The sequence below is a fragment of the Salvelinus namaycush genome, chromosome 37, assembly GCF_016432855.1.
Source record: "Salvelinus namaycush isolate Seneca chromosome 37, SaNama_1.0, whole genome shotgun sequence".
Taxonomy (NCBI): Eukaryota; Metazoa; Chordata; class Actinopteri; order Salmoniformes; family Salmonidae; genus Salvelinus; species Salvelinus namaycush.
In genome coordinates this window covers 24711703-24730676 of record NC_052343.1, presented here as the reverse complement: position 1 = coordinate 24730676, position 18974 = coordinate 24711703, and the positions used below count along the sequence as shown (strand labels likewise).

The window sequence follows — 18974 nt, the reverse complement described above, 5'->3', positions numbered from 1 at the left end:
ACCAGCCACCCAGACAGCTGATCAAAGTGGGTTTGCACAACCGAAGAATTTCTGCACAAACTGTCAGAAAACGTCTCAGGGAAGCTCATCTGCGTGCTCGTAGTCCTGCAGTTCAGCATAGTAACCAACTTCAGTGGGCGAATACTCACCTTCAATGGCCACTGGCACACTGGAGAAGTGTGCTCTTCATGGATGAATCCCGGTTTCAACTGTACCGGGCAGATGGCAGACAGCATGTGTGGCGTAGTGTGGGCGAGCGGTTTACTGATGTCAACGTTGTGAACAGTGCCCCTTGGTGGTGGGGTTATGGTATGGGCAGGCATAAGCTACAGACAGTGAACACAATTGCATTTAATCAATTGCAATTTGAATGCACAGAGGTACCGTGACGAGATCCTGAGGCCCAATGTCGTGCCATTCATCCGCAGTCATCACATCACTGCCTGCATACTCATTGAGCATATTTGGGATGCTCTGGATCGACGTGTACAACATGTTCCAGTTCCCACCAACTTCGCACAGCCATTGAAGAGGAGTGGGACAACATTCAACAGCCCAGAATCAACAGCCTGATCAACTCTACCAGATACTGACTCGTTTTCAGATCCAGGCTCTTACCTTTTTTTTAAGTATCTGTGACCAACCGATGCATATCTGTAATCCCAGTTATGTGAAATCCATAGATTAGGGCCTAATGATTTTATTCCAATTGACTGATTTACATGAACTGTAACTAAAATCTTTTAAACTGTTTATATTTTTGTTCCGTGTTCAAGGGAGCGAAAATAATGTAGAAAAACGAATGTCTCTAAAAATGTAAAAGATTCTTCAAAGTGTGAATTAACAGTTACAAAGAACAACAAATACCAACCAAGCACCACACAACCCCGACTTTATTGCGGAGACGTTTCGTTCTCCTTCAATGACACTCACGGGCGGTAGTTTTATTATAGGCAAATAAGCGCCACCAACCGGTACACTTACACACCTAAGCTTTGCTTGCAGTAAGTAGCTAGCTCAAACCTACAGTGTATGTTGGTTGCTGGCTTGTTGGTTTTCTTGCTTCCGGTGACCCGACCCGCGTTCAATATAATTATCGAACGACCGTTTAAAAAAAAAATGTTTCGAACGACCGTTTGAAAACTGAAATTGTTGTTTTTTGTAAATTGAAATTGATAGCAAAACGTTGTCATCATTTCGATCGCTAACGTACCCCATTTTCCCAACTCTGTTTAACCAAATACTGTTTAACCAAATATAGTAACGTTAGCTAGCTATCTTTACTTTATGTGATTTGCTCGACGACAACTTGTAATCAACGATATGCCTAGAAACGCCCGCAAAAAGGACGCTGTCAAACGAGAGAGAAAAGGGAAAGTTGACATAGAACCAAAGGGAACAGTTACAGTAATCAACCGAGGACAAGAGAAAGTTCAACGTAAACGGCCAGTAAAACCACCGGTCAAGTCGCCCGTGAAGCAGCAAACGAAGCCAGTAAAAAACCCAGGTGGTCGGGGCCTTGGGAAAGCAGGGGCTAGGCGTTTGGGTCAGCTATTGAAGCGTGCAATCCAAGAGAAGAAGAATGTTACAGGAAACGAAAAAGTGCCTTTGCCAAGTGAGTGATCTAGCTAGCCAATTTCTTTAGCTTGTTCAATATTTGCTTGCTCATCATAATGTAGCAAAGTCGGGGGGGGGGGTTGCCCCCATTCCCAGTTAGCACAAACCCACAGAGTTTCTGTTTTTAACAAACCTCTTGCCCGGTGTGGGCTAGAGGTGGATGCTAAACGTTACCTGGGAACCGGGGCCAGGATGGCATCTGTCAACTCCTAGCTGTTACACGAAGAGGTCGGAACATTTTGACGAGGTCACTTGGTTTTGGGTCAAGGTTGCTACACTACCCCCATCCTTCAGAGAGCACATTCTTGTGCTTCACTACAGTTAATTGCACTCTTGATAACTGCAACCAGGGGATATCTCACTTCTAACACCAATGCAGCAAAGTCAGGGGGTAGTCACAAATGGGTCTTGAACCCAGGACCGTCAACCCAACACATCTGGTGCGCCAAGACATCCAAAGCTCTTGACCAGGTCGCTAGGTGTTGGGTTAAGGTCACTACAACATCTTCATGATTTTCAAAAAGAAATTTTGAAGTATGTGATGTTTATGTCAATTCAAATATTGAATAACTAATGAGTGTATCCCCATCTTTATCTCAATCTGTATCCAGCGACCCCAGTTCGTCTCTTCAAGTACCAGGCAGAGGCTGCATCTGCACCAAAAACCAACGATGCAAGGCGTGTGGCTACCCGGGTCTCCCAGCTCATCCTTCGGGTAGTCTCCCAGTGCAAGCACCGGGGTGGCATCTCCATGGTGGACCTCAAGCATGCCCTGGCTGCTGGTGGCTATGATGTCACCAAGAACAATACCCGTGTGAATTTAGCTGTGAAAGGCCTGGTGAGGAAGGAGACACTGGTGCAGACTACTGAAGCTGGTGCATCTGGGTCATTTAAACTCAACAAGGTAACTGTTTGAGTAATACATTTTTGTCAATGGTGGTTTTTGTTTTAGCTCTTTGGCAGTTTGATTTTCCACTGGCTCATTTCAACTGAGTAGGAAGCAAATTGCACCATGGTGCATAATTCATTGATAAAAGGTGCTCAAGTTGTCATTGTCATGCCACAACCAATTATTTGGGAATTTTGAATTATGCAGATGTTTCTCTCTCGTCTCCTGTTCTAAAAACTACAGAAACTGACGTATGAGAAGAGAGTTAAGACAAGAGCCATGAGAGACCGTGCAGCAGCCAAGAGAGCCAAGCAGAGAGAATGTGCAGCAGCTCAGAGAACCAAGCAGAAAAAAGGAATTTTGAAGCCAGCAGCAGAGAAAGGAAAGGCCTTGAAACCAACAGGAAAAGGCCAGAAACCAGGAACAAAAGCTGTGAAACCAGCAGGAAAAACTCTGAAACCAGGAGCAAAAACAGCTAAACCAGCAGGCAAGGACAAAACTGTTGTAGGAAAAGGTCAAAGGGAAATAGGAGTAAGACCAAAACAAGTAGGCAAAAGCCACAAACCAGCAGGACAAGCATCAAAATCACCAGCCAAGGTCCAAAAAACAGGCTACAAAGCCCCTAAACCTGCAGGAAAGTCCTTGAAAGCAGCCAATCAGAAAACCCGCAAAATGGTTGTAACCCCCATTACAAAGCCACGGATATAGTGACCTGGGGTTGCTAAAAGACGTGCTTCCTTGTGGAAATGGACTGAGTATGGACTAAAAGAGTAATATGTCAGTAGTAGATTTGTCAAATTACCTTAGCCTTACAACAGTATGATTGACAAAATATAACATTGTATTGGTTTTTATTACATTGTTACTCACAAATTACATGTACACTACCGTTCAAAGGTTTGGGGTCAAATAGAAATGTCCTTGTTTAAAAAATAAAATTAAAAAATGTGTCCATTAAAATAACATCAAATTGATCAGAAATGCAGTGTAGACATTGTTAATGTTGTAAATGACTATACAATAGTGAGGGTTTGATTACAGGCTCAAAATGGCCAGAAACAAAGACCTTTCTTCTGAAACTTGTCAGTCTATTCAAGTTCTGAGAAATGAAGGCTATTCCATGTGAGAAATTGCCAAGAAACTGAAGATCTGTTACAACGGTGTGTACTACTCCCTTCAAAGAACAGCGCAAACTGGCTCTAACCAGAATAGAAGGAGTGGGAGGTCCCGGTGCACAACTGAGCAAGAGGACAAGTACATTAGTGTCTAGTTTCAGAAACAGATGTCTCACAAGTCCTCAACTGGCAGCTTCATTAAATACTACCTGCAAAACACCAGTCTCAACGTCAACAGTGAAGAGGAGACTCCAGGATGCTGGCCTTCTAGACAGAGTTCCTCTGTCCAGTGTCTGTGTTCTTTTGCCCATCTTAATCTTTTCTTTTTATTGGCCAGTCTGAGATATGGCTTTATCTTTGCAACTCTGCCTAGGCCAGAATCACCTCTTCACTGTTGACTTTGAGACTGGTGTTTTGCGTGTACTATTTAATGAGCTTGCCAGTTGAAGACTCATGAGGCATCTGTTTCTCAAACTAAACACCAATGTTCTTGTCCTCTTGCTCAGTTGTGCACCGGGGCCCCCCACTCTTTCTATTCTGGTTAGAGACAGTTTGCGCTGTTCCTTGAAGGGAGTAGTACACCGCGTTGTACGAGATCTTCAGTTTCTTGGCAATTTCTCGCATGGAGTAGCCTTCATTTCTCATAAGAATAGACTGACGAGTTTCAGAATAAAGTTTTGTTTCTGGCCATTTTGAGCCTGTAATCGAACCCACAAATGCTGATGCTCCAGATACTCAACTAGTCTAAAGGCCAGTTGTATTGCTTCTTTAATCAGAACAGTTTTCAGCTGTGCTAACATAATTGCAAAAGGGTTTTCTAATGATAAATGAGCCTTAAAAAAAAAAAAAAACTTGGATTAGCTAACACAATGTGCCATTGGAACACGAGTGATGGTTGCTGATAATGGGCCTCTATAGATATTTTATGGAATATCTGCCGTTTCCAGCTACAATAGTGTTTGAGTGATTATTTGACCAGTATTACATGAAAACATTTTTGTCCCCATCATGAGTGTTGAATTGTTTTGTTCCCTACTCTCCTACAGTCTCTTGACAAGGAACAACAGAAACCAGAGGACAAACTATACAGATTATTTCCACTGTATAACCATAGGAACAATGATGCACTGGATACATGTAAAGAAAACCACAAAGAAACAAGTACGAAGACCATATTCGGTGCCAAGTCCTTACAGATGGTGTATTCAAAACAGTATTAATTTCATATTGAAACTCTGCCTTAAATTGAGACATGTAAAATACCATATTTTACACACAATACATACACCCATAGTATCATACAAATCCACAGGAGGTAATTGGTGAAATGGACCGTTTCTGTACAATGTTCCTTGACTGAACGTGACTGTCCGATCCATTTCTAGTCCCTGTAAGACAATGTTCATGTTGACAACAGTTTTAGCTGGAGCAGCAGTGCGCTGTCAACTTCATCACAACACACCCCAGACCTCCTCAAAGGCAGAGCACATCTTGGCACAGGTGAGGGCAGCAGAGAGAGGGTAGTTACTGATGGAAACAGTCTTCTCTGTGTAGTCCACATTCACCTAAGACAGGAGGACAAGCAGAGCTCAAACCAATGCATAATCAATCAAATGTATTTATAAAGCCATTCTTACATCAGCTGATGTCACAAAGTGCTGTACAGAAACCCAGCCTAAAACCCCAAAACAGCAAGCAATGCAGGTGTAGAAGCATGGGGGTTAGGAAAAATTCCCTAGAAAGGCCAGAACCTAGGAAGAAACCTAGAGATGAACCAGGATATGAGGGGTGACCAATCCTCTTCTGGCTGTGCCGGGTGGAGATTATAACAGAACATGGCCAAAATGTTCATAGATGACCGGCAGGGTCAAATAATAATAATCACAGTGGTTGTCGAGGGTGCAACAGGTCAGCACCTCAGGAGTAAATGTCAGTTGGCTTTTCATAGCCGATCATTCAGAGTATCTCTACCAGAGAGTTGAAAACAGCAGGTCTGGGACAGGTAGCATGTCCGGTGAACAGGTCAGGGTTCCATAGCCACAGGCAGAACAGTTCAAACTGGAGCAGCAGCACATAATAATTTACCAAATTCCAGCTCATTTTTTAATTGGTAGAGAATAAAATCAACCCCCAACATCTACATTTCTAACACACACTGCCTACATCAACAGTACCTAAATCAGCTTCTGCCCCAGAGAAGTAGGATGAAGATGCCCCTTAACACTGATCTAAGGTCTGTAATGAGGGAGGGTAAGTGACGCTGATCCTGGATCGGTGCACACAGGCCATTACCCTAGAGCCTTAAGCAAAACTCACCGCTCCGTGTGCGAATGCTCCGACCACCACAGTGGCAGGCCCCTCCTCTGGTACCACGGTGCGGGCGCCCACTGCCTCCCCAGAGGAGAAGGAGGTACAAATCCGGGGGCAGCCAGGGGGCAGGTGGTCTGACACAGGGTTCTTGATGAGCTTCAGCAGGCGCTGGGGGCCATCAGCCGCCCTCACACTCAGCTTGTGCAGGAGCTGGACTAGGAGGAGACAGAGAAATACAAGTGGGATGAAATGAGAGAGGGAGATATACAGTACAAAAGAGGGGTAGGAGAGAAGGATGGTAAGAGAGTGAAGGTATTTAGAGAATTTCAGCAGAACGTAGCAGGCTTACCCATGAGGCCACAGAAGCGGTTGAAGGTTCGGGGGATGCGTGTCTGTGGGTTGATCTCAATCAAGGCGTTCCTCTCTGTGTGGATGTAAACCTGCAGGAGACCTGCCCTGTTCAATGGACTGTCCATCAGCATCAACAAACACTGGGGGGAACAATTACAGGATATGGCTGGGTTAGAGGAGCGAAGAAGAAAGATGACTGGTATTCCAGGGTCAAAGTGAAAATGACAGCTTACCTGATGTGTAATGTCAGGTCGAATCTTCCCAGGGTCCCGTCCACTTTTGATGATCATGCCCTTGTGTTGGTCACAGTTCAGCAGTTCAAATGTCTTGCCAACCTGAGGGGAAAGAGTAGAACATGATTAACGTCCTTCTTTGATTATGGTGCAACTTCCATGCCCACTATTTAGAACAGGGTTTCCCAAACCTTGTCCTGGGGGCACGTTTTGGTTTTTGCCCTAGCACTACACAGCTGATTCAAATAATTAAAGCTTGATGAGTTGGTTATTTGAATCAGCTGTGTAATGTTAGGACAAAAACGTGTACCCAGGGGGGCCCCAGGACCGAGTTTGGGAAACCCTGCTTTAGGACATGCATCTGTGGGTCTGCAGGCAGGAACTAACTAATAACAAATAGTTTCATTCATAGTCACAAAACACAGTTATCGTGCAAAATGCAATATTCATATCACAGATCTACCAGGCAAGTCTGGTTGAACAGGAAGCTATCTAGATTGTTTATATCCAATAACCCAGGGAGTCAGAGACGCAGCTAACGTTAGCGGTAACGTTAGTTTGCCAACACAGCAGTTGGATGGCGGAGGTGAATAGCAAAATACTCGTCTTTACCTTCACTGTTTCCAACGTTGCCCCCTCTAAAATAACTACTAGTCGCCTTTCCGCCATGCGATCGTGCAGGCTACGCATATGTTTTGCTGGTTTTGGTTCATATTCGTCTAAATGCTCAAGACCACGCTTGTCACAACTGTGGGCTTCCATGTTGCTTCGGGATGGTAGTCGCCGGAATAACGCGTCATACTGATGGAGTTTTGCCAAGGTTCTACCCCTCATTTGAATAACTAGGCAGCAGGCGGCCGTCTATGGCGGCAGATTGACGAAGACTGCATTTTCTGAACTAACTGACCAAGACGTACCTCCAACAACAGATAAAAGCTCACATAATTCTGCCGAAAATCAATGACAGTTTATCTCAACCAGTGGTATATGGGCTTTTTAGGTGAGCGCTGATGCCGCCCTGTGATAAGCAGTGCCCACTTTGTCAAAAGGTAGGGACGCAAAAATATGTATCATGTCCATTCCCAGCCGCCTCTCCAGGGTGCTGTTGGAGAAACGTATCGCTGCAGCGCTCCACCAACATTCCGTCAAAACATGAATCTAACAAATCATGTAGCAGATATAGCATATGGTAGAAAGAGTATGTGGCCGTTTCTGTATTTTTCAGGCCGGAGATAAAATGTATGACAATGTAATTAGAAGGAAACTTTTTACATTAGGTTACTCCGATCAAATAGCCTAACCTAAATAGCGCCCAATCACTAGTCCTACCCGCTTGCCTGTCCACAGTTTTGACCTAGCTATTAGAAACATGTTGTATAACAAACACATATTACATGTATACGTTATTACTCCATAAGAAATACAACTCCCTTCACATAAAAAAATCAACTTTATTTTGTAGAATTATCAGCCTGATATCTATGACCGCACCTCTCTGATTCAGAGGGGTTGGGTTAAATGCGCAAGACACATTTCAGTTGAATGCATTCAGTTGTAAAACTGACTAGATATCCCCCTTTCCCTTTCCCTATGTATTTACATCCACACACTTCATACACACCTTTTCAACACTGTTTGTGTCTTTGGCACCATCTAAACTGGCAGACACACTCCCCTACAGTTAACAAAGGATAGCAGATCAGAATCTACAAACATAATAGTATCCTTATGGATAACAAGGTGCTTGTTACATACTGCAGTTTTAAATAAACCACAGACAATATGCATAGTTTTATCTCAGAACCCAGAAACAAATCTCCCATGCACAGGATGTCACAAGAGACTGGATGGATGTGCCTAATGAATAATCAACTATCCTGTCAGTTGCATTTGGATTTAGTGTTCTGTGCTATTGCCTTCTTAAAGATCTGACCCTTTTTTCCCAATTTTTGCCTAGAATGACATACCCAAATCTAACTGTCTGTAGCTCAGGACCTGAAGCAAGGATATGCATATTCTTCATACCATTTGAAAGGAAACACTTTGAAGTTTGTGGAAATGTTCAATTAATGTAGGAGAATATAACACATTAGATCTGGTAAAAGATAATACAAAGAAAAAAACATGCATTTTTGTTTTGTACCATCATCTTTGAAATGTAAGAGAAAGGCCATAATGTATTATTCCAGCCCAGGCGCAATTTTGATTTTGGCCACCAAATGGCAGCAGTGTATGTGCAAAGTTTTAGACTGATCCAATGAACCATTGCATATCTGTTCAAAATGTTGTTTCAAGACTGTCCAAATGTGCCTAATTGGTTTATTAATACATTTTCAAGTTCATAATTGTGCACTCTTCTCAAACAATAGTATGGTATTCTTTCACTGTAATAGCTACTGTAAATTGGACAGGACAGTTAGATTAACAAGAATTTAAGCTTTCTGCCCATATCAGATATGTTTATGTCCTGGGATTCCTTTGTTGTTGTTACTTACAACCTCATGCTAATCACATTAGCTTACTTTAGCTCAACCGTCCCGCGTGGGGACACCGATCTGTTAAAATCACAGTCTTGTGTGTTCATCAATGGCTCTGCATTTTTTGTTTAGTAGGAGATGTTACTGTAGATCTGTAGGTCAGCATGTCCCTAAGAGGTGCTGCTGGGGTTTGTTGGGGCAGGAGAGGGTCTTAGGGCAGAGGTCAGAGTACCCACAGATGACAGTAACCAGAAAGGAAGGTTCAAAGGGCATGAACTCATGGTACGGGTCAGAGTCGCAGTTGATCTGAAAGAAGATAATATCAATACAATTATAGGAAGGAAAACATCCATTAGTAGGACCTTCATATCCATGGTAAAGTGAACCTTTTAGACATCTGCAATTATTGTTCTATTACTGTTGTGTTATCCTTACCTGAGTGAATGAAGTAAGGAACAGATGAGTGTGAGAGAGGCCTGAGAGAGAGGAGTCACCAGGATACTTCTTCAAACTCTGATTGTAAGCCTGAGACACAGAGAGTAAAGGATAAAGAGGGAGAAATAAGTAGATAAAGCTTTGACAAACATAGTATGCCTCTGATACCAACCAAAACATAGTATGCCTCTGATACCAACCAAAAACATAGTATGCCTCTGATACCAACCAAAACATAGTATGCCTCTGATACCAATCAAAACATAGTATGCCTCTGATACCAATCAAAACATAGTATGCCTCTGATACCAACCAAAACATAGTATGCCTCTGATACCAACCAAAAACTAATTATGCCTCTGATACCAACCAAAACATAGTATGACTCTGATACCAACCAAAACATAGTATGCCTCTGATACCAACCAAAACATAGTATGCCTCTGATACCAACCAAAAACATAGTATGCCTCTGATACCAACCAAAACATAGTATGCCTCTGATACCAATCAAAACATAGTATGCCTCTGATACCAACCAAAACATAGTATGCCTCTGATACCAACCAAAACATAGTATGCCTCTGATACCAATCAAAACATAGTATGCCTCTGATACCAACCAAAACATAGTATGCCTCTGATACCAACCAAAACATAGTATGCCTCTGATACCAACCAAAACATAGTATGCCTCTGATACCAACCAAAACATAGTATGCCTCTGATACCAACCAAAACATAGTATGCCTCTGATACCAATCAAAACATAGTATGCCTCTGATACCAACCAAAACATAGTATGCCTCTGATACCAACCAAAACATAGTATGCCTCTGATACCAACCAAAACATAGTATGCCTCTGATACCAACCAAAACATAGTATGCCTCTGATACCAATCAAAACATAGTATGCCTCTGATACCAATCAAAACATAGTATGCCTCTGATACCAACCAAAACATAGTATGCCTCTGATACCAACCAAAACATAGTATGCCTCTGATACCAACCAAAACATAGTATGCCTCTGATACCAACCAAAAACTAATTATGCCTCTGATACCAACCAAAACATAGTATGACTCTGATACCAACCAAAACATAGTATGCCTCTGATACCAATCAAAACATAGTATGCCTCTGATACCAACCAAAACAACTAAGGTGCTGAAATTGAAATACCCTAGATACCCTAGAATAGATTTGGAATCCCAAAAACTGATGTAACGGTTGTCGTCTGGAGGAGAAGAAGAGGACCAAGGTGCAGCGTGGTAATATTTCATCTTGATTAATGAAGGTGAACACTCAAAATACAAAAAACAACAAATGTGAAAAAACTGAAACAGAACTGTCTGGTGCAGACACACAAAGACAGAAAACAACCACCCACAAAACCCAACACAAAACAGGCTACCTAAATATGGTTCCCAATCAGAGACAATGACTAACACCTACCTCTGATTGAAAACCATATCAGGCCAAACACAGAAATACAACACAGAAAAAGAAAACATAGATTACCCACCCAACTCACGGCCTGACCACACATAAAACAAAGAAAATACCAAAGAACTATGGTCAGAACGTGACAACTGACCTGTAGTGCAATCTGCAGAGCAGAGTACTGCACCCACATCTCCTGCTGCTGTGCCGGTGACAGCGAGAACGCCCCCTCTCTCCCTGGTCCCTCTGTCATACTCAGGTACTGGTACCGCACACACTCTGCTATGGACCTGGGAGACACACTCTGAGAATGGACTAAAGCACAGGGTGAACAGTCAGGGCACACACATGCATCATGTATAAACCTACACACACCTACACACACACATGCATACACACATAAATAAACTTATGCAAACTCTGCACATAATTTCATTAACTGCAGTACAATCATAGAGTAATTAATTGAGACTATTTGCCTTACTGTTGGGGAGAAGGAGATGGAGAATATCTTTGGCCATCAAAGACCCCAAAACCCCAAAGTTGATGGCCCTGACACAAAAACATGCAAATACTCAACAAAACATGTCTTTGAGGAATTAGATTCTTTATCTCAATAAGACTACTTGGTTATTCATTGTTTATTATGTGATAGTAAAAATATGAGTTTGGGTTACCTGGGATATGTAGGATGGAAGAGAGGCTGGACAAACATCCCCATGGGAAAGACTAGCTCATTGTCGGAGAGAAATGGAGTGATTGACCAACTGGAGGAGAAGATGGAGAGACAGAGAGAATCCTCAATTCTCATATTCACATATTAATAACACATACTGTATCTACCCAAATCAAATAGACTTTTCATGACAACTAGGCTCTCACATATCATCTCCTTCAGTCTGGGAAAAGAGTTTGTTTGATCCCTGGCGCTGGAGGGAGAGAGACTGGATGTAGTTGGAGAAATACTTGTGTTTGTCAATTGTCACCTATTAATTAAATAAATGGGGGAAAATTAACTACCAGTACGTATATAGTACAATGTATTATCATCACTGGTAATATGATTCATTAGTGATATTGATTAAGAAATCCTATATCTTATTGGCAATGTAGACTAGTTCCACTACAATAAAATACTCTTCCTTTGAATACAGTTGGTTGAGTTCAGCTTCACTGAAAATGTTGTTTTTAGTTGAAAGTCTTGGAGTTAGAGACTGAATCTGGGAAAACACAGATTGTACATTTCAAGTGGACAATGAATACACAGTTGTTTTTAAATAAGGGTTCCAGTAAATTACATCCACTGTTGACCTTTTACCTTATTCAAAACAGACATGCGAGACTCCTCATCTCTCCACCTGAGATCAGGTAGTTTGGACTTGATGGAGGAATAGACATTCTGAATCAGCTCCTCTGCCTAGAGGAAACAGATAATACAATTTCAACACACTTATAATGTAATATCACATTTATGAAGTAGTTATCTTGTATTTTGTTGCTAAAAATAATATTTCTTGAAGTTTTTCACGTTTGAAAATCATAAATACTGTAGTTCACATAAATACAATTCATCAATACATTTGAGTTCATAATTACATAACATGATTTACAGATGTAATAGTCTATGGGAGTTTTTGGAGTACATCTTATTTATTTTAGTTCCGTTTAGATTTTTTTTAAATATAAATTGTGTTCGATCAAAAAAATTGTTTATAGTTATAATGCATCTTGTCTTCCAAATTTTACCGTTCACCTTAATTCTTTAGTAATGTCAATGCATATTATTGTTCACCTTAATTCTTTAGTAATGTCAATGCATATTATTGTTCACCTTAATTCTTTAGTAATGTCAATGCATATTATTGTTCACCTTAATTCTTTAGTAATGTCAATGCATATTATTGTTCACCTTAATTCTTTAGTAATGTCAATGCATATTATTGTTCACCTTAATTCTTTAGTAATGTCAATGCATATTATTGTGCACAATAATTCTTTAGTAATGTCATCAATGTGAGTATCGAAGACACCCTGAAAGATTTATACATACATCAAAAAATATACTTCTCATCAGAACCCATATTTCTTTAGTTCTGTAGCAGTTCAGAGGGGTTGGATTAAATGCAGAAGACACATTTCAGTTGAATACATTCAGTTGGACAACTGACTAGGTATCCCCCTTTCCCTTTCACTAAAAGGTGTTCTAAACTCTCTTCCTCATGACAATTAGGCCTAGGACACAATTCACTTTTTCTATTTATATTTTGTTGCTGCTATTCTTCATCACACATTTCACACACTACATCCTCTTCTGTCTTTGCTTTCTCTATGCACACACACACACAGTGCCTCTCACCTCTGTGTATGCGGTAGTCTCTCTCAGTAGGTGTGTTAGTACCGTGTCAAACCCTTTCTCAGTCTGCAGAACACACTGCCTCCAGCGAGGGACATCCTGAGAGAGGCAAGTAGCATTGAACTACAAGTCCCAGGCAATATAATCACTCCAAGCCAGTGTTATTCAACTACAAGAGCAAGCTGGGAAATGTAGTCCATATTCAGTTACCTCCTCTGTAGTCCCCAGAGCTAAGGAGAAATTCCTCTCTGTCTGAGTGAACCTGGAGTCCAGCGCGGGTATGACAGTGTGGAGGAGACTGAGGACCATGAAGGTGTGAAGAGGGCCACTAAACAGAGAGATGGACAGGCACCAGACAAACGTGTACTGAATACTATACACCATGCTGTAAGTAACAGAGGTAGCTTGTGTGATGAGAAACCTTCATGAGAAACCTTGTTATATTGGTTACTGTCTTTTGCATGACATTTTTGATTGATATAAAGTACCTCCCACTCAATTCATGCTTGTTCAGCCATTTGCCGATGATGCGGGACATGTGGACTATGTAAGGGAGGTTGTGCAGGAGGACGTGATCCGATTGGCTAACAGGGTGGGGATGGAAGGTGGTCTGTAGACAGCCCAGCCAATCAATGGCAGGGGCCAGGGTCTGTTCACAAAATAAGAAATATGCATTCTGTATAGGGAAATACAGGTACACATATACAATAGCTCTATGAGTTAGTGAAGGTTAGGGTAAAGGGAGAGAGAACGAGAGACACTCACACACTCACACATAAGTACATACACACACACCCGCACCTGTAGCTCTTTGATGGTGATGCGCTGGTACAGTAGCCCCTGCTGCAGGCGATGCGGCAGAGGAGAGGCAGCTACAGCCAGTTCAGAGGACAGAGAGATGAACAGGCCTATATGGAGACTGGTGCTGCTGGAGGGAGAGCCCAACAGGCCCAGCAACCTCTGATACGAGGCCAGGAACAGACGCAGGATCTGGGGGGAAAAGAGAGAAATAAAGAGCTGGAGCAGAGGGGATGAAAGACATAATGCCACATGTTGACATCAACAGATAGATGATATACTGTAGAACAGATATAGACTTAGTGTACCTGCGTGTTAGCTTTGGACTTCTGAGTCTTGCTGCTCCATTCAGTAGGTATCTGAAAATCCGGCTGATCAATCTATGGAAAAAGAGTGTATGCTATAAATGTATAGTATATGGGGAAGTTACCCTTTATGTAAAGCTCCAGTGAAAAGTGCTGTATGAATATAATCCATTACTGTATATACTGTAGAACACCCATTAGGTATTTCACTGCCCCAGAACCCCAGTCTAACTGACCTGAATGTATCGCTTGTCTCCTTGAGTGTCGTTAGGATCCTTGCCCACATAAACACTAAAGAATGGGAAGGTGCCATAGTCTCTCATCAGTAGAGACAGAGTGGAGTTGAAATCTGTCTGGTTCCACCGGCCTGATACAGCCCAGCCACCCAGCTAGAGGGGGGGGGGGTGGAGGTGTAGAGAGAGAGAGAGGGAAAGAGTTTTTACCATAAGAGTAGAGAAGGTGTAATCAGTCACCATACCCCACCAATCTATTCCAGGGATCTGACCTTGTGGAGTAGCCTGAGGAAAGGTTCTGGCCCGGCGGTCTCTGTGGGGCCAGTGTCCATACAGGAACGGTAGAACATACAGGCCTTCTGCTTCGCTGAGTTACCCGGGCTGGAGCGGTCCTCAGCTTCTGACAGAGGAACATTATATCAAAGTTTCATTGTGAGGATAAAAGGTCCTGTTATGGAAACGGTTTCAGCAGTTCTATTTAAATGGTTGTCCCGAAGAACCGGTACAAAATCTACAGAGGATCAACAGCAAATTTTTTGAATCTCACCCAAAATCTCCCTCATTGTCAGCAGTAGTGCAGTCTGTCTGTCTGGCATTCTGTCTGCTGGAGCCTTTTCTACTATGTCCGTGCCTGTCTCTCTCTCCTTCCTCCCTCTTTCTCTATCTTTCTCTGCTTGTGCTGCCCTGCTCTTGTGGCCCTGTGGGTGTAGGGGCATGCCCTTGCCCCTCTGTCTCCCCCTGTTGGACAGAGACGCCCCTTCAGACCCACAGGGAAACAGGAAGTAGTCACAGGGCTGAGAGAAGGGGTCGACTGAGATGGAAAGACGGGCGGCAGCCCTCTGACAAGCCGGGGAGGTACATGGAGGAGAGGCTGGCGGTGTGCTCTCTGGTGGGAGGTGCTGCTGGGAGTAGTAGGCCAGACCCACTATGGAGGCGCAGAAGGAGGATGTCAGGAGGAAGAGAAGGAGTACGCGGTGACGTGTCCACATCCAGGGCTTCACCTCCTCTTCAGACTGGGGCTGGGGCTCAGGGAGGGTATCAGGCTGGGGCTCATGAAGGCTATCCGGCTGGGGTAGGGGCTGGGGCCAAGGCTGGGGTAGTGGCTGGGGCTCAGAGAGAGGATGTAGTTGGGACTGGAGCTGAGGCTCAGAAAGGGTATTAGATGGGGGCTGCAGCTCACAGTCAATCTAAACAAAATTGAATGATAGTCAGTTTCATATCATTATCATGATACACATTTCTGCTTCATTTAAGACTAATTTGACACGACAGTCTTATAACCTATCTTGTCCTCTATATACATTTAATACCGCATTAAAAACAGGAAGAGACTCCTCTATACAACTTGAAATGTATAGTATGAGGCGCAGGAAAATTGAGAATTGCTCCAACCCCCCCCCCCCCCCCCCCCCCAAAAAAAACTGATGCAATAAGTAGAAAGTGTTGATGCCTGTGGCAGGCCAACATTGATTTGACATCACCTAGGATCAGCATAAACTTCATAATAACATTTCATGAAATAATTAAAAGTCCTTCTGCAGGTTTTACCTGAGGCTCTGCTGGGGTTTCTGCCATACTCTGTTGTGTCTTGTTCTGTCTGTCTGGGTTTAGCTTGTTGCAGCTACTGACGTTTCTCATTTCTCCCTCACACGTAGCCTCCAGACCTCTATCTCTCCCTCCATCAGCCAGCTGTCATCTCAGCTCTCTATCTTCTTTCATCACTCACTTCTCTCCTCCTCTGACGTTCTGATAAACAGAGTTGACCTGGCAGCCTACCTCTCTCTCTGCTACATTATCAGGTGGCACTGTGGATCTATTTAGACTGTGACATGCACGTGGGTGTGTTTGATGTGTAGGAGGAATCCTCTTCAAACCACAACCCTAAAATGACTGAGTTTTAATTCAAATGTCATTCAAATGTAATGAGAACATAATGTCCCTAAGCAACAGGTCGGTACAGAGCCAATAAAATCAGCCCAACTCAGAAGCACAGAAAAAGTCAAAACATTAAGAGGATACATTGTTACCCTGCATCGAGAGGACCAACATTTTCTCAAAAGCAAAAACAGTGCTTACACAGCCGTCTACCCACGTCACTATCAGTGCAGCAGAGGGTCTGGTATGAATGGATAGAGAGAGAGGGTGTTCTAGAGGTCATCTGGCAATGGAACACGTCACTGATAGCATAGTGGAGGACACGTCACAAGGCCGCTGGGCCAGACGGATTACCAGGACGTGTACTCCGAGCATGCGCTGACCAACTGGCAAGTGTCTTCACTGACATTTTCAACCTCTCCCTGTCAGAGTCTGTAATACCAACATGTTTCAAGCAGACCACCCTAGTCCCTGTGCCCAAGAACACTAAGGTAACCTGCCTAAATGACTACCGACCGTGAGCACTCACATCTGTAGCATTGAAATGCTTTGAAAGGCTGGTCATGGCTCACATCAACACCGCTATCCCAGAAACCCTAGACCCACTCCAATTTGCATACCGCACCAACAGATCCACAGATGATGCAATCTCTATTGCACTCCACACTGCCCTTTCCCACATGGACAAAAGGAACACCTACATGAGAATGCTATTCATTGACTACATCTCAGCGTTCAACACCATAGTGCCCTCAAAACTCATCACTAAGCTAAGGACCCTGGGACTAAACACCTCCCTCTGCAACTGGATCTGGACTTCCTGACGGGCCGCCACCAGGTGGTAAAGGTAGGTAACAGCACATCTGCCACGCTGATCCACAACATGGGGGCCCCTCAGGGGTGCCTGCTCAGTCCCCTCCTGTACTCCCTGTTCACTCATGACTGCACGGTCAGGCACAACTCCAACACCATCATTAAGTTTGCTGATGACACAACAGTGGCAGGCCTGATCACTGACAACAATGAGACAGCCTATAGGGAGGAGGTCAGAGACCTGGCCGTGTGGTGCCAGAATAACAACCTCTCCCTCAACGTGATCAAGACAAAGGAGATGAATGTGGACTACAGGAAAGAGGATCGAGCACGCCCCCATTCTCATCGACAGGGCTGTAGTGGAGCAGGTTTAGAGCTTCAAGTTCCTTGGTGTCCACATCACCAACAAACTAACATGGTCCAAGCACACCAAGACAGTCGTAGAGAGGGCACGACATAACCTATTCCCCCTCAGGAGACTGACATTTTTTACAGCTGCACCATCGAGAGCGTCACTGCCTGGTATGGCAACTGCTCGGCCTCCAACCGCAAGGCACTACAGAGGGTAGTGCATACAGCCCAGTACATCACCGGGGCCAAGCTTCCTGCCATCCAGGACCTCTATACCAGGCGATGTCAGATGATGGTCCTAAAAATCATCAAAGACTCCAGACACCCCAAAGTCATACTGTTCTCTCTGCTACCACACAGCAAGTGGTACCGGAGCGCCAAGTCTAGGTCTAAGAAGCTTCTAAACAGCTTCTACTTTGCACCCCCCACGCTGCTACTACTGTTATCTATGCATAGCCACTTTAACAACCCTACCTGCATGTACATAATTATCTCAATTATCCCGACACCGGTGTCCCCGCCCATTGACTCTGTACCGGTACCCCCTGTATATAGACCAGCTATTGTTATTCACTGTTGCTCTTAATTGTTTTTCTTATCTTACTTTTATTTTTTTTAAGGTATTGTCTTAAAACTGCATCGTTGGTTAAGGGCTTCTAAGTAAGCATTTCACTGTAAGGTCTACTACACCTGTTGTATTCAGCATTTCACTATAAGGTCTACTACACCTGTTGTATTCAGCATTTCACTGTGAGGTCTACTACACCTGTTGTATTCAGCATTTCACTGTGAGGTCTACTACACCTGTTGTATTCAGCATTTCACTGTGAGGTCTACTACACCTGTTGTATTCAGCATTTCACTGTGAGGTCTACTACACCTGTTGTATTCAGCATTTCACTGTGAGGTCTACACCTGTTGTATTCAGCATTTCACTGTGAGGTCTACTACACCTGTTGTATTCAGCATTTCACTGTGAGGTCTACTACACCTGTTGTATTCAGCATTTCACTGTAAGGTCTACTACACCTGTTGTATTCAGCATTTCACTGTCAGGTCTACTACACCTGTTGTATTCAGCATTTCACTGTCAGGTCTACTACACCTGTTGTATTCAGCATTTCACTGTCAGGTCTACTACACCTGTTGTATTCAGCATTTCACTGTCAGGTCTACTACACCTGTTGTATTCAGCATTTCACTGTCAGGTCTACTACACCTGTTGTATTCAGCATTTCACTGTCAGGTCTACTACACCTGTTGTATTCAGCATTTCACTGTCAGGTCTACTACACCTGTTGTATTCGGCGCATGTGACAAATAACATTTGATTTGAGAGAGAAATACTGTATTTGATGTGAGAGAATGAGG

General features: G+C 43.3%; 3 protein-coding genes across 5 annotated transcripts; 1 reads left to right on the top strand and 2 right to left on the bottom strand.

The window, feature by feature from the left end:
* The first annotated feature begins 1000 nt into the window (after positions 1 to 1000).
* Positions 1001 to 3473, top strand: LOC120031182 (histone H1-like). 2 transcript variants are annotated; one of them, XM_038976812.1, is made up of 3 exons: positions 1001 to 1615; positions 2229 to 2521; positions 2750 to 3473. In XM_038976812.1, the coding sequence occupies exons 1-3, from the start codon at positions 1324 to 1326 to the stop codon at positions 3212 to 3214; spliced, it is 1050 nt and encodes a 349-aa protein (XP_038832740.1). In that variant the 5' UTR covers positions 1001 to 1323; the 3' UTR covers positions 3215 to 3473. The 2 variants fall into 2 exon arrangements, with proteins under 2 accessions (XP_038832740.1, XP_038832741.1); XM_038976813.1 differs by having other exon boundaries at positions 2714 to 3473.
* A 1332-nt stretch (positions 3474 to 4805) lies between these two features.
* Positions 4806 to 7362, bottom strand: LOC120031278 (ribosomal RNA small subunit methyltransferase NEP1-like). The gene is made up of 5 exons (XM_038976957.1): positions 7128 to 7362; positions 6516 to 6617; positions 6281 to 6422; positions 5938 to 6146; positions 4806 to 5186 (listed from the first exon to the last, which is right to left on the bottom strand). Exons 1-5 carry the CDS (start codon positions 7347 to 7349, stop codon positions 5073 to 5075), a joined length of 789 nt encoding a protein of 262 aa, XP_038832885.1. The 5' UTR covers positions 7350 to 7362; the 3' UTR covers positions 4806 to 5072.
* A 1513-nt stretch (positions 7363 to 8875) lies between these two features.
* On the bottom strand, positions 8876 to 16445 carry kel (Kell metallo-endopeptidase (Kell blood group)). Of its 2 annotated transcripts, none has more exons than XM_038977002.1 (17): positions 16113 to 16445; positions 15112 to 15751; positions 14837 to 14961; positions 14568 to 14720; positions 14335 to 14406; positions 14030 to 14218; positions 13717 to 13877; positions 13439 to 13556; positions 13232 to 13327; positions 12194 to 12292; positions 12018 to 12095; positions 11758 to 11861; positions 11553 to 11642; positions 11360 to 11427; positions 11030 to 11190; positions 9428 to 9517; positions 8876 to 9298 (listed from the first exon to the last, which is right to left on the bottom strand). In XM_038977002.1, the coding sequence occupies exons 1-17, from the start codon at positions 16200 to 16202 to the stop codon at positions 9152 to 9154; spliced, it is 2481 nt and encodes an 826-aa protein (XP_038832930.1). In that variant the 5' UTR covers positions 16203 to 16445; the 3' UTR covers positions 8876 to 9151. The 2 variants fall into 2 exon arrangements, with proteins under 2 accessions (XP_038832930.1, XP_038832929.1); XM_038977001.1 differs by having other exon boundaries at positions 14837 to 14964; positions 16113 to 16441.
* Between the last annotated feature and the right edge of the window lie 2529 nt (positions 16446 to 18974).

Bases quoted from the DNA above. Each gene is read 5' to 3' on its own strand.
- LOC120031182 (XM_038976812.1), top strand. From the start codon at position 1,324: ATGCCTAGAAACGCCCGCAAAAAGGACGCTGTCAAACGAGAGAGAAAA. The intron at 1,616-2,228 runs GTGAGTGATCTA...ATCTGTATCCAG, and splicing joins CGAAAAAGTGCCTTTGCCAA to CGACCCCAGTTCGTCTCTTC. The intron at 2,522-2,749 runs GTAACTGTTTGA...TAAAAACTACAG, and splicing joins GGTCATTTAAACTCAACAAG to AAACTGACGTATGAGAAGAG.
- LOC120031278 (XM_038976957.1), bottom strand. From the start codon at position 7,349: ATGAGGGGTAGAACCTTGGCAAAACTCCATCAGTATGACGCGTTATTC. The intron at 6,147-6,280 runs GTAAGCCTGCTA...GTCTCCTCCTAG, and splicing joins CCGCTTCTGTGGCCTCATGG to TCCAGCTCCTGCACAAGCTG. The intron at 5,187-5,937 runs GTGAGTTTTGCT...CTCCTGTCTTAG, and splicing joins GAGCATTCGCACACGGAGCG to GTGAATGTGGACTACACAGA.
- kel (XM_038977001.1), bottom strand. From the start codon at position 16,202: ATGAGAAACGTCAGTAGCTGCAACAAGCTAAACCCAGACAGACAGAAC. The intron at 12,293-13,231 runs GTGAGAGGCACT...TGTTTCCTCTAG, and splicing joins AGACTACCGCATACACAGAG to GCAGAGGAGCTGATTCAGAA. The intron at 9,299-9,427 runs GTAAGGATAACA...ATCTTCTTTCAG, and splicing joins TCCTTACTTCATTCACTCAG to ATCAACTGCGACTCTGACCC.